The following is a 15,068-nucleotide window of genomic DNA, read 5'->3' as shown; positions in this document are numbered from 1 at the left end:
TTCAACACCTACTGTAACAAATGCTGAAATATGAATATAGTTTCTACTAAATAAAGATACAAAGACATGGGGACGAGCAAAGTGGTTCAACAGCCCATAAATACATGAATAACGGAGAATGCTAACATGATGCTACATGTTAGCATCGGGCTATTGCTAACGGTTTGCTAGCACTAGCTACAACTGCCGTTTTTTCACTTCTACTGCACAATCTGCTGTGAGAAAATATCCAAATGGGCCCGATTTACACTTGACTTTATTTATGTGCTAAATAAGTTCATATTCCTCAAGAAAATGGCTAAAAAGGGTAAAAAATTGTGTTTCTCTAAAGATTCTATTTTCCTCCTCGGCGAAGCCACGCCCCCTTCTATGACGAGATGCGCATCTCTGGAATCGCCCATATATGGTCATTTTTGAAAACAGTTAAGGGGGAAAACAATTTTGAAAAAATGTAAATTTTCTCTAATTATTCAAAAACTACTTCAACAAACACTGAAATATGAATATAGTTTCTAAATAAAGATACAAAGACATGGGAAGGAGCAAAGTGGTTCAACAGCCCATAAATACATAAATAACGGAGAATGCTAACCTGATGCTACATGTTAGCATCGGGCTAATGCTAACTGCTAGCAAGCGCTCGCTACAACTGCCTTTTTTTCACTTCTGCTGAACAATCTGCTGTGAGAAAATATCCATATGGGCCTGATTTACGCTGGACTTTATTTGTATGTGATAAATGAGTTCATATTCCACTAGAAAATGGCTAAAAAGAGTGAAAAATTGTGTTTCTCTAAAGATTCTATTTTCCCCCTCGGCGAAGCCACGCCCCCTTCTATGACGAGATGCCGTCTGTATCTATACCTCATTTGAAAGACCTTCTAGTTTCTAAAAATATGTGTAAGATCTGTGTGAGTGAGACACAACTTACATCACATTTGCCATTCCTAACCATAACCCTAATATATAACCCCTGACCCTGAACCTAATCCTAGCCCTAAGATTAATAACCCTATTAGACGATAAATCAGCTGATTCCCGGAGTCAGGTGCAGTAGTCGGGTCCTGACTTAATTACCCACAGTGCAATAGGGAATAGCTGATAACTGATTCATACTTTTTGCTTTCTTCTTAAAGGCATAAGATATCTTTATTCTTTTAGGTTTTAAGATCTTAATTATGTTTAACCCTCTGGATGAAAGTGAATGAATAGGAGGAAGGGTATAGATTAAGGGGTCACATGAATTTCAAAACTCCAGTTGTCCGATCCACTAGGAGGAGTTTCTGCCTTGCTGTTTGCGGCGTAAAACTATGGAATAGCTTGAATGTGTCACTCAAGAAATGTACCACAGTTTGCCAATTTAAATCTATGTATAAAAACATGGTCTTCACGAACTATAGAGCTGGATGTTAATTATAATTTAAATAACATTATTGTCGCTGGATTTCTATGGCCGTGATGTGTATATTGTGGAAAGACATTCATAGTTTGTAAAACAATTGTTGTAAATATTGAGTTGTGCAAGTTGTTGTAAAAGAAGAACGATATGAGCTTCTTTTGCTCCTGTAAAAATATCAAGTAGAAAAGGGGGTGGGACTAAATAAGGTCACACTTCAACCCACTCCTTTTTGAACAATTGCTGTATTGGTATCCATTACTTGTATTATCATTGTTTTTAAATTTGTTTCGAAATAAACTAACTAAAAAAAATAAAAAATGTTTGCAACGACTTTTCCCATGTTTCCTGGTGAGAAAGTATTGCCAGATTAAAAAAAACCCTGATGTACTGATCCAGAATTGAGGATCCTTCAGCTCCTCCGGTAAATGCCGTTCATTCAGCCACAAATCCAATCTCGGATTCCGCCAAAACTAATTATGTACCGAGCCTGGAGTTAGTGGTGTCGGTGAACATGACTCCGAGGAAATACAGAAGAAGTTTTTTCTCCTCCCGTTAACCCGTCGCCTTTCTTAAAATCACATTAAACAATTACTTCTGTTCTTTACTGCTAATGCTCACCCACTATAATAAAAAATCAAAAAATCAATCCTAAAAAAACATTATCAGACTTTACTGTATTGACTCTGGTCCCATAAGCTTGTTATTGTGCAGTGCAATATTCTGAAACTAACTATACAAAAAATACATTTGTCATACTCAAGGCCGGATTTATGCAGGGGCTTACAGGGGCTCAGCCCAGGGGCTCAGCAGGCTGAAGGGCCCATGGACATAAGGAGAAAAGCAGAGTTCCCTCTCTCTTTGCAGACTCCCTCACATGTAAGGCTTAATCTGATAACTTTGTACCCAAGACTAAACCAGGACTTTCTGAATTATTACGGAATGCCCCTAAAAGGATAGTGTCCTATATCTACGATCAACTATTGAACCAAAATGTGGTGCCCTCAGTGGGAATGAAAGCTTGGGAACAAGAAATTTCAAATGACACTTTTAATCCTGACTGGGAGTTAATTTGGCATAATATCGGGAAAGCCTCAAAAAACTCTAATCACCAATATATACATTTGAAATATTGCCATAGAGCATACCTAACCCCAGGTATGGGTGGGGTGGGAGGGAGGTGGGGTGGGGGATTCATTGATAAAAAAGAAGAACCAAATTTTATTGTACTTTGAAATTTGTTTAAACTGTATGTTGTTCTTCTCAATAAAAAAATGTATGATAATGTATGATAGACTAAACCAGGACTAAACCAAGACTAAACCAGGTCTAAACCAGTTCTAAACAAGGTCTGAGCCTTTTTCTTTGAGTTGACACTGGTTAAAAAAAGAAATGTACCTATTGGTCTGTTAAAATGCATGAGAATGCACCAAATTGTACCAGTAAAATTAAAAAAGATCTGTGTAGGAGGACCCCCAGAGCCCCCTTTTTAAATGAGTCCCCCCACCAGTCTGGCAGTAGCAAAGGTTCTTCCCATAGACTGTAGAAAAAATGGACGTCTTATGCTCAGTCCTCCCCGTTTACCAGAATGACCACGGCCGTGGGGCAATTCATGGCGGATTTACAGGCTCCTCCTCCCCAGCTCTGACGAAGCATGTTCCTAAAAAGGACATACGGGCGGGATTTTCACCGTAGACTCGGCCCTTGCGTGACGTGTAGCTCGCGCTGCTCCAATGCTAACAGTCCGAGCCTCATTAAGTTTGAGATTTCAAAAAATCATATTACGAAAACCAGCCTGGTTTCATATATTGTTATTAACCCAGCGTTATCTCAGGAGGAAGATCTAGCCTAGTCTAGTGTTGAAACAATTGAAACCAGGCTTTAAAGTAGTTTTTAACGTGTCTAAACTCCAATGCTTTTCAATGGGGGCCTAGCGGCGATATGGAGGTACTACAGCAACGGCGGAGCAATGGCGGCCCCCACGTTTGTGGTCAAAAAGCAGGGCAGCCAGCGGCCATTGGTTCTTCCACGAGCGCCACGGAAATCAAATTGGGGTCATTATTTTTATATTTTTAAACTAGTACTAGAGGTTACTTGTGCATGTTCAATTTTTAAATACGGCCATGGTCATACTATTCAAGCTAATCTATTGCAGATCTTGGCTGCACAATTCATTCACAATTCATTCAATCAAAGACCGCCTTTTTATGTAACATAATGTTCTCTGCAACTACAAAACTACAAAAGGTGACGTCTCAATTAGAGGTGGGCAATAAATCGTCTGCAACAGTGGTTACTGTGGTTACTGGGGGCCTTGAAAGGAAATGCTACATTATCCAACTTTTCACCAGTATTTAGACTTCAGTCATTGCTATATGTTGCTTTTTATGTAATTTTAGCTGTAGAATAATATTAATTTTCTTTGAATAGAGTAAATATGTTATTGTTGGGGGGCTGCGATGTCCTGGACTTTGGGAAAGGCTGGTTGACAAGACAATCAATCAATCAATGAATCCAATTTTATTTGTATAGCGCCTTACAACAGAAGGTCCCAGGGTGCTTTCCAGTATGAAAACTAGAATCACCATAGGCCTCCAAAACTTTTGTATTTGAACTTGGGAGAGACCAGGGAGGTGTGTTCAGAGGAGCGCAGAGTTCTGGCTGGCTGGTAGACCGTTACTAATTCGGCGAGGTCGGCCGGGGCCAGACCATTGATGTCCTTGAAAACAAACATCAGGACCTTAAACTCCGCCCCAAACCGCAGTGGGAGCCGGTGGAACGAGTGGAGGACTGGGTGATGATGTGTGAGTGTCTGGAGGTGTTGGAGAGGAGCTGCTGTGTTTACCAGTTGAAGTTGATTGAGGAGTGATTGGTTAAGTACAGTGTAGAGGGCGTTACTGTAGTCCAGTGGTTCCCAAAGTGGGGTCCGGTGCCCTCTGGGGGGCCTCAGAGGCACTACAGGCTCCAAAGCTTGTTCACTATTTAGCCTACTGTCATAGCTATATGTTACTTTTAATGTCATTTTAGCTGTAAAAAAAAACAATTCTTTTGAATGGAGTCAACTATTATGATTTGGGGGGGCCCCCGAGAGATTTTCTGATCAATAAGGGGGCCGCGATGTCCCGGACTTTGGGAATGGCTGCAGTAGTCTATCCTCGAGCTGATGAAGGCATGAGTGACCCTTTCAAGGTCAGCTCAGGACATGTAAGACTTGTTTGGAAGATCTACAGATTTACAATAACCAGTTAATCTTCAATGTCAAGAAATGTGGATGAAATGGTAAATAATGGGGGAAATGTGGGAGAAAAATGTAAAAAAAAAATGGGGAAAAGAAGAGAAAAATGGGGAATTATGGGATATTTTATTTTTTAGAAAAGATAAGGGGGAAAAATGGGTGAAAAAATTTGGGAAAAAAAGAAAAAAAGAAATTTATTTATGATAAATAAATGGGGAATATAGGGAGGGAAAATTGGGGGGGAAAAATTGAGAATAAATGAGGAAAAAATTGGTATTTTCCCCCCAACCTTTTGCAGCCTGTTCAGGACATTATCTTTTTGAATGACAAAGCAATGTGAAATGAGACTTTTTTTTTTTTTTTTTTTACATATTTCTGATATTTTGCAAAACCATCACTTCATTTTTATCGATAAAGTCTCCCAAAAAATTGAGATATACATTTTTGTCAATATCGCTATTACTACACAAATGTGCACTACGAACTGAATCTTTGTTTCATTACACAAAAATTGTAACTTTAAGCAGATGGAGCCCTAAGGTACAGTGAAAAGAAACGGCCCTGTGAAGTCCATTGATGGTGAGATCATGAGCGGGTGATGACAGAGGAGCTGAGCGTTGGTTCACACAGGCAGCTGAGTGCACAGGGTCAGGCCTCAGTCACCTTGAACGGCCCCGAGCGGCAGCAAAAGCGGAGCCACTGCTGACGCCGGCTCTGACTGAAGCATTGATCCTGACGCGCCCTGGAACACACTGATGCACGGGGCCGTGTCTTTTACATCTGCAGTCGAGTATGCTCTAGTGTGGACTCAAGCAAATATAGTTACAGGGACATGTTGTGCAGAACCGATATTTGGGTATTTTACAAAATGCTGCTAAAAGGCTGATATCTCCGGAACTGAAAGTGAAAGACACTTGTGCTTTTTTTGCATCGGAAAGAGCTCAGAGTTTTAAAATGAGTCATCCCACAACTTCCTCAGCCTCAGGGAAACGTATGGTTCCAAAACTTATCATTTTTGAACCATAAGAGATGGAATCTGCTGATATTTGTCTTTAAAACGAGCTTTGGTAGATTCCCAGATCAACCTACTAAACATGAATGTCCTGAATTAATCAGCCCTAGGCCTCTAATATAGCGCTTCCTGCTGTCACAGTTCAACACTGAATCATTTTACAGTCTAGAAGCTTCATACACAGGATTATAGACAAGATAATGGGAAAAATCTGGCAATAAAATTGGTTGTGTATATCGGCATCAGGCCCAGATAAAAACACTGTTGGTCGACCTCTAGTTATGATGTTTTAATAATCCTGTAATAATAATAATAATAATTTGGTTTCCACCCCCAAGTGTCCTATGTAATTGCTGAGGTAGAACTGAAAGTGAATAAACCATCATTGAATCACTCCGGTACTCACGTTTTTTTATAAAAGGAACCGTTTTCCATACTGAGATATGTCCTTACCTGAGCCTAGACGAGTTGATGTGTACCTGTCTGGTCTTTGTGCGTGCCCTCAGTCACGCAAAAAGACCAACGATGTTGTTAGCATTTGGCCTCTCCCAGTATATTCCTATAGCTCCAAACAGGGTGAATAGAATTAGAAGCGACCAAGCTCTTCCACAAAGACCAGACAGGTACGTATCAACTTGTCTAAGCCCAGGTAAGAACATATCTCAGTATGGAAAAACGGTGGCCTGTTCCTTTAAGCTTAGCATGCCTAATACTGGCTGGAATCTTGTTTTTGCTAAAGGTAGTTCCCCCCAGCTGCCAGCGGAGTGTGCTGCACACAAGAAACAAAGAAACAAGATGCTAAGAGAACAGTCCTTACTCTTTAAGTTCTTTTTACTTACTGTAGATAGCGTTATTCGTATGGAGAGGCTGAAAAGCAGATTCAGTATTTCACTTCACTTCATTTAATTTTTTATTTATTTCAATTGCTCTGAATATTCTTTCATTTTTACAAAAAATAATGCTGATAAGAACAATCCTCAGACAATTGAAAAGGAGCACAAAGAAGACAAACTTATATTTTTCTCCCCCCAAAAAAAAGAAACATTTACAAGATGTATACATGTATAGGTTCACGATATGTTCACTTTAACAGCGACTTTATTTCACTATTTACTACCACTCACCACTATTATCAATGCATATCAATATAAATGTGGCTTGTCTGTTTTCAATATACTAGAAAAGGAAAGGGAATCACACACTGCTACACAAAGAGACAATTGCAAGCTAACATACAATGGCAAAAGAAGTCTTCAATTTAATATTTTAGTTGCTTTTCTATTACCAAATGGATTTCAACCTGATGATAAAAGAAGATTTGAAACGTGAAGCCTGATGAAAAACAAATTGCCACATGCTTTAATATTTCATTGCCTTTCGCTTTGATTACAGCACGGTTTCACTGTGGCGTTGTTTAATTAAACTTCTGCAATATCAAAACATCCAGAGTTGCTTTCATTTTTCGCCAAGATCTTGTATTGATGAAGGGAGAGTGTGGCCACTGCGCAAAGCCTCCTCCAGCACATCCCCAAGATTCTCAACAGGGTTAAGATCTGAACTCATTTATAACTTTAAGATTTTAACTTTTGTTTCTTCTTCCCTTTGCAGCTCGATGACGGCGCTCAAATCGGCGACCTGCTGCCTTCCCCGTGTGCAGACGTGTGTTTTAAACTGGAGGGCAGAGGACTGAAAGGAGGAGGTTGGAGGCGGAAAACGTCAAAAATGTAAGATCAGGGATAAATACAAAGACTGACGGTTTCTCGTTTCCCAGGCAGGTTCGGGCAGACGACGCCGCCGCTCGTGGAATTCCTGAAGGACATCCTGAGGAGGTACCCTGAAGGCGGACAGATTCTCAAAGTAAGTGTGGCTTTTAAGCAGTAGTGACTCGTATGTTATGATTTTTAACCTGTTTATTTTGAATCTGAAGGAGCTGATTCAAAATGCTGAAGACGCAGGAGCCACAGAGGTCAGGTTCATGTACGACGAGACGGAGTACGGCGTGGAGTCACTGTGGTCGCCGGCCATGGCGCAGCATCAAGGTAAACTCACATCACAACCAGGACATGACAGCGATATTACAAAGCATTAAAAGTATTCTGCCAACATGAAGGGCATGAATGTAATTAAAAAGCAATAAACTAGACTCCTAAGACCTGGCTATAAGCGAATCTAAATCTAATAATACGTTTCTTGTGGAGAGAATTACAACACGCTACTATATTTACTGCATAAGTTTGTTAAAAAATACAAAAATATGGTTTAAAGTGCACTGCCTGACCCAAAAAAAAGATTTATCTAACTGTTCTGATCTGGGGTCACTACAGTTGGTCCGGTCTAGGTTCAGCAACACTATAAGCCCAAAGAATGAGCTGACAACCTGAACATCCTGAATGACCAGGTTATTCCATCAATGGATTTCTTCCCTGATGGCACGAGCGTATTTCAAGATGACAATGCCAGGATTCATCAGGCTCACGTTTGGGCCTTTTAATTATAATAATGCCTTACACTTGTAATGCCTGTATTACCAGGTTTCTCAAAGTGCTACACTGTTGTCATTATTCATTCACTCCATATGAGCTACTGCTGTAGCCACAGCTGCCCTGGCATAGACTGACTGAGGCGTCCACCACCAACCACTCACTCATACACCACATTCACCCAGGCTTCCTGGTGTTCCCTAACGGTCTCCCATCCAGGCCCTTCCCTGCTTAGCTTCCCAGATCTGACAGGATTGGGCAGAGCAAAGGCGGTATGATCTTTTCCTGCCCAGTGCCTGGTCTACCCATGTAGCTGAGTGTCTCCACTGTCCAGACATGGGTCAAACAGGGTCAAAGCGCTCTGAACTGATAGGCTGCTGACTTGACATAAACAGACTGCTGGCCTCTGATTGGCCAGAGGAAACAGAAACAGGCAGGTCATCCAGGATTTAATATTTCACAACATCATACTGCTGATGAAAAAGGCGATTTTGCTGCTGTCAACACAATTTTAGCTGGTGTTAGCATAACATTAGCATGTAGCTCACATATTCATGTTTTAGCTGCTTCTTTCCTCTAGTATTTGCCTTGGCACCTGTGAATGAATCCATAAACCCGACCAAAAGGCAGCATTTCACCACACTGTTCTCATTGCGGCCATTCTGTTTTTCCTTCAGTAATGTGTATTCTAGCGTGTGCATCCGTCGGAGCGCCGCCCACAAGAACTGCAATCCTTTTGTTGTGGATATTACTACTTGTGAAAAACCATACCGTGTTGTAAACAAACAGTGCTGGGTTGATTTTCGTTTTCACGCATAAATTGGCCACCACAGACTCCAGATCTTAACCCCATTGAGAATCTTTGGGATGTGCTTGAGAAGGCTTTACGCTGTGGTCCCACTCTCCCATCATCATTACAAGATCTTGATAGAAAATTAATGCAACAGTGGATCTTTTGACATAACAGACGCTTGTTGAAACAATGCCCCTCAGGCTTGTTGCTGAATTGGCACACATTAACAGAGACTGAATGTTTTACAGCAAGTTTAATAACCTACTCAAGCATAACCGCAATAAATAACATTTTAGTGTGACACAGAGCTGGCATTAAGGGGATGACTTGGAGCAGGTGATTTGTTGCTGCAGTTAATGGAAAAATCATGCATTAATCTGAGTTTTTCACAGCTGAAATAGTATATATACTAATAATGGTATGTGAAACTGATCAAAAGAAGTTGTATATTGTACAATTCAACTTAAATTGTGTTTCAGGTACGGCGCTGTATGTCTACAACGATGCTGTGTTCACTGGGGAGGACTGGAATGGGATTCAGGAGATCGCACGAAGCAGGAAAAGGGAAGATCCTCTGAAAGTCGGGAGATTCGGAATTGGCTTCAACTCCGTTTACCACATCACGGGTGAGGATTCTTCTGAAAAGCAGTCGATTTGTGCTTAAAAGGCTTGGGAGAGACTCGTGCTCTGAGCTCTTGGGGATCTCTGTGTGAATGAAATAAAGATAGGGCCAGGAAAAAAGTGAAAAATAATTGCGTTAAAATAGATTAATTTGCACTAAGCGTCCACTCCCCCAACACTAGATACTGTAATATGATGGTCCTGCAGTAGTGACACGGCAAAGGCAAACCATGAAGGAGTGCAGAGGGGAAAGGGTATAGTGCAGGGGTGGGCATTTAATTTTTACAAGGGGCCACATGGGTAACCTAAAGTGAGTTAGAGAGCCGCACCAAAGATAACTTTACCTTCATTCTTCTCAAATTTCTCCCATTTGCAAAATGCACTTATATCTGATGGTAATTGTAAATATTGCACACAAAAAAGACAAAATAACAGACTGATGTAAAGTGATTGTAAGGTTAACAAAAGAGCAGATACTAGGGCTGACGTCTCTTTGCTCCTTTTCATTCAAAATGCATTGACTTAGCAGTTTTGTTGTGTATTTTTTAGTTTTGCATGAAAAAAGAATATATTTAAAAATAGTCTACTCTGGCAGTGGGTGGACATGGTGCCTCTGATACAGCACTTTGCAATTTGGCATGGAAAATTACGAATTTCTTTTATGAATTATGGAAAAAGAGTCGAGGGCCGGACAAAATTGCTTAGGGGTTTGTTTGTCCACCTCTGGTATAGCGTGACATGTGCCACTGAAACAACAACAATGATCTTCAGGAATGAAATGTGTCACCCTCCTCTCCTGACATGATAGAAAACACTCCACAGTTGCAGGGTCTGTGTTAAAGGGAGGCACAAGAGAAACTGGGGACAGACCTGCTTTGTTGGTTTTGATTGCCTTAGTAAACTTTCTTTAGGTGACCCATAGACTGTAAAAAACAATAGACGACTCCTCCTTACTCCCCGTTTACCACAATGACCACATTCGAGGGGGAAATCATGCCGGATTTACAGACTCCTCCTCCCCAGCTCTGGCGAAGCATGTTCCTAAAAAGGGCATAAGGGCGGGATCTTCACTGTAGACTCGGCCCTTGTGTGACGTGTAGTTCGCGCAGCTCAAATGCTAACAGTCCGACCCTCATTAAGTACGAGATTTCTAAAATGTTTCTTACGAAAAACAGCCTGGTTTCTTTAATTGTGCCTAACCCAGCGTTATCACAGGGGGAATATCTAGCTGTAGAAAGTCATGAAAAATTAGGCACCAGGCTCTAAAGTTGTTTTTAGCATGTCTAAAGTCCAATGCATTCCAATGGGGGAATTTTATTTTATTCCTTAAACAAAACACAACCAACTATATGTATCAGGGAACATCATGGCGTGTTCCCAGTAGATAACTAGGAACACGTTTGGTTTTCTGGTATGTGTTTTATTTATAAGCATTTCCTGAGAGTTTGGTTTGACTCCTTGTTGTAACGTAGCAACAGATAGAAGTTATTTGAGGATCTATGACAGGGGTAGGCAACGTCAGGCCCGGGGACCAAATCCGGCCCTCCAGCACAGAACCTCTGGCCCTCAAGGTGATTTTGAGAAACATGACACAAATCAGAAGTACTTCAACATTTTTAAGGTTAAATGGGAGAAATACTGTCAATACACCCAATTAGGTCATATCATGTACAACTCTGGCATTTGTAGAAAGTGCACTGGAAAAAAATGAATAAAAAATTATAGAAGAAGTGACAGAAACCTACTTGAATTAAGAGATTCAATCTAACGTGTAGATTTGGTCTGGTCTTAGATCAGATAAAACATCTTGTCGCCAATGGAACAAGTCATTATTCTCTTAACAGATCATATTGTATAATTTCAAGTGAAAAACAAATCTTTTTAAAAGTAAAAGTTCATTTGTCTGATTTCAAAGTGGGTTTTATGCTTGTTCCATTGGCATTAGCATTTGTATCTTTATCTTAGATTAGTCCAAACAGATTCAAATTCAACATAAAGAATCTTTATTCAAGCAATTTTAAGTCATTTATCTCATTTAAGATGGTAATTTTTCCAGTGTAGTGCTTTACTTTGGCCTAAAACTGGCGGCTTCAGCTCTCGGTCTATTTACAATGAAAAAAATTGTCCCTCCGTTAAGAAAACTTGCCTACCCCTGATCTATGAAGTAAATTATTTCTGTATTTTTTTCTTTTTTTCTTCAATAAAATAGATTAAACTCTCTCTCTATTTCTCTCTCTCTCTCTGTTTCAGATGTCCCCAGTATTTTCAGCGGTGACCAGATCGCGATGCTCGATCCGCACCAGACTCTGTTCGGGGTCAACGAGTCCGGTCAGTGCTGGAACCTCAAGACGGACGTCAAAGAGATCAAGGAGCTCGCGGACCAGTTCGCTCCTTACATCGGCATTTTCGGGAGCTCCGCGAAGACGATCAAAGACGGCAACTTCCCCGGGACGCTCTTCCGCTTCCCCCTTCGCACGGACCCATCTCAACTCAGCTGCAACATCTACAACAAGGAAAAGGTCCTGGAGCTCTTCGAGTCCTTCAAGGCCGACGCGGACACCGTGCTGTTGTTTCTCAAAAGCGTGCAGAAGATTTCCTTGCACGTGCGAGAGCCCGACGGCACGGAGAGGCTTCTTTACCGGGTCGTCGCCATGGAGAATGCCGACAACGAACTGGAAAGACCGGAAGCGCTGAAGACTTTAGGAGAAGCCATTGACGCTTACAGCAACGGGATCCCGAGCTCGACCACGACATGCGTCACATACCAACTCGGCATCGAAACCCAGGATGAAACCGCCAAGGAGACGCAAAGGACGACTTGGCTGGTTTCTAACGGCGTCGGCGGGAGAGGAATGTGCACAGATTTGGACAATTTGGCGGACGATCTGAAGTTCATGCCCTCCATTGGTATCGCCATGCCGCTTGTGGATAACGAAGACGGAGACGTCGCTTCTGTGGGATTTTCCGGACGCGCCTTTTGCTTCCTTCCTCTGCCGCCCGGCGAGGAGAGCGAGACGGGGTTACCGGTTCACGTCAGCGGCTTTTTCGGCCTCACGGACAACAGGAGGAGCATAAAATGGCGGGAAGTGGACCAATGGAGGGATCCGGCGGCTTTGTGGAACGAGTTGCTTATCATGACGGTCATACCGAAAGCTTACTACACTCTTATCGTCGAGACTATCAGAAGGGTACAGTGCAAGAAGGACCAAGAGTTTCCGTTGACGGCGAGAGGAACATACGCGGCCTGGCCCGATCCTAAACGCATCAAGTCTCGCTGGAAACCCATCCTTCAGCCTTTGTTTAATGAACTGTTGCAAGACAAAGTCATTTATTCCCTCAGTGAGAGCTGGGTCAGAGTGGATCAAGCGGTTTTCTCGGAACTGGACACAGAAAAGGGCATTTGCGAGACGGTGATTAACTACCTCCAAAGCTCAGGGATGCAGGTCGCAAAAGTGCCCGCCGCCGTGGACTCGGCCTTGGCTGCCTACTCGCCCGAAGCCGCTGAAGTGAAGAGAGCGAGCCCGTCTCTGCTGAGGCAGGCCGTCAGGAAGCACAAACACAAAGGTTCGTCGGAGGAAAAGCTGCTGCTGCTGGAGTTTGCGCTGAGCGATAACAACTACAGTGACCTCATCGGGCTAGAGCTCCTGCCGCTGCAAGACAAGGGCTTCACCGCCTTCACATCCTCTGTCACCGAGAAGGACGCCGTTTACATCGCGTCAGAGGAGTATCCCAGGTAAAACTAATTAAAAAGTCATAATAGTAGGTCCTTTTATTTATCCATTCACAGCCACACAATGTCTGGGTTGCAGCAGATAATCGGATTAATTGTACCTTGTGTACAATTAATCCCCTACACATTGTGAAGCGCTATGGTTGACTTGTGTCATGTGAAAAGCGCTATACAAATAAGATTCCTTTCCATTTCCATCCCATAATCATTGACTTATTTAGTAATAAACACAGGTTTAATTGAAAGATAGCACTACATTGCAATCAAAATGCCGAAACATAAAAATACATTTTGTGAAAGATTTTTCGTTTTGCTTAAAGGGGATAGATGCAAGTTTGCCATTTTGTGCTCACTACTGCCACCTCAGGTCTTATGTGTAACTGCAGCTTCTATATTAAGCTCATGCATGACGGCACTTCGGACCGAATTAACAACTTTTTGAGTGACAGTGCAGGATTTTAGAGGCAGTTGTGGTGAACAGGTCTGAGCTCATTCTACACATTAGGACATTGCTGGAACATGTAGGGGGAGGAAAATACTTAGTTTTAACATTTTTAAACTCCGTATAGTCCCTTTAATCTCTTAACCCCCACCTGAACCGAGCATATTTTCTCCAGTTTGGCTTTACCCAGATCTAAAAACTTCTTGAAAAAAAGCACAAACGAAACGAAAAGCGAAACATAAAAGCAAACAAAGAATAATGAAAAAGCAAGAAAAACGTCTCAAAAGAGCAACATAAAAGTCCAAAAATGCAACATAAAAAAAACAACAATAACAGAGCAATAGAAAAGTGACAAAAAATTGAGGAAAAATGACAAAAAACTACAAGGCGGGAGTCAAGAGATTAAAGAGCATATGACAGGTTTTAATGCTTTAGAAAATATGACTTCTTTATTTCCGTAAAAGCAGTAATATAATGAAGAAATGTTGGGCAGAAAAGTTATTTTTATTTTATTTTTTAAGATACTGACAACAAAATGACATAGATAGACATAACATGGTCGGCACGGCAACCGTTTAAAAGTGTTTACCTCTATCTATGTCACTTCCTGTCAGTGTCCAATAAGGAAGTGAAAATATAAACATCACAAAAATGTTCTAAAGAAAGCTGCCTAAACTTTATTGAAAAAAATCTTATTTGTGTTAACTATGTTTTCGCAAAAATGTATCTCGTGTTTCTTATGCACTTTAACGTCTTCGGTCGATTCATTGATGCTTACCTTAAAAAAATGCTAGAATCAGTCAATTGTTTATATTTATTCATTAACATCAGAGAATAATTGGGGCAAAGCTCTGTCATCACTACTGTAGATGAATCCAGATGTTTGACTTTGTGTTTTGTCTTATTTTTCTGTCTGTTCGGTTTATAGGTCTCTGTATCCTGGACTTGAAGGCCGCTTTGTTTCAGAAAACATCAAACCTTCAGTGATGGATAAACTGAAGAAAGCAGCCAAAAGTAGAGGTAACGATCATTTTTAATGTGTTGTTTTTTTCGATGTTTAGGTTGTAAAAAATATTAAATAACTAAATAAATCTTACTTTTCAGTGCAGCAGTACCTTTGGGGGTGTTCTGGTAGGTTTTCATAGTGTGGTTCCTGTATTAACCCAAACTAATGTGCAGTTCCAATGACTGTATCCCACTGTAACTGCATTCCCATAGTTCTGTAGGTGTGACTATTAACACGTTTCAGCATGATGAAAATTGGGGCTTCACAATATTGCAAACAATACTGTATAATTGCTATATGCATTTTAAGTCCTCGTGAGATCACAATAAAGAATTAATGAATAATATATCTGT

The 15,068-nt window shown here is 41.1% G+C and overlaps 1 protein-coding gene across 2 annotated transcripts in view; it reads left to right on the top strand.

Annotated features, from left to right (window-relative positions):
- sacs (sacsin molecular chaperone) overlaps positions 1 to 15,068 on the top strand; it is a 41,275-nt gene that overhangs the window by 12,457 nt on the left and 13,750 nt on the right. The window contains exons 5-11 of one of the 2 annotated variants that reach the window (XM_079573090.1): positions 7,252 to 7,342; positions 7,415 to 7,500; positions 7,571 to 7,682; positions 9,396 to 9,542; positions 11,788 to 13,270; positions 14,638 to 14,729; positions 14,814 to 14,840. In XM_079573090.1, the coding sequence (XP_079429216.1) occupies positions 7,252 to 7,342; positions 7,415 to 7,500; positions 7,571 to 7,682; positions 9,396 to 9,542; positions 11,788 to 13,270; positions 14,638 to 14,729; positions 14,814 to 14,840 (2,038 nt within the window). The remainder of the gene's footprint in view (positions 1 to 7,251; positions 7,343 to 7,414; positions 7,501 to 7,570; positions 7,683 to 9,395; positions 9,543 to 11,787; positions 13,271 to 14,637; positions 14,730 to 14,813; positions 14,841 to 15,068) is intronic. The other variant, XM_079573091.1, reaches the window with a different exon arrangement.

The sequence above is a fragment of the Gobius niger genome, assembly GCF_951799975.1.
Source record: "Gobius niger genome assembly, chromosome: 1".
NCBI lineage: Eukaryota > Metazoa > Chordata > Actinopteri > Gobiiformes > Gobiidae > Gobius > Gobius niger.
Note: the sequence above shows the minus strand (reverse complement) of the source record. Positions and strands in the feature narration are given on the sequence as shown.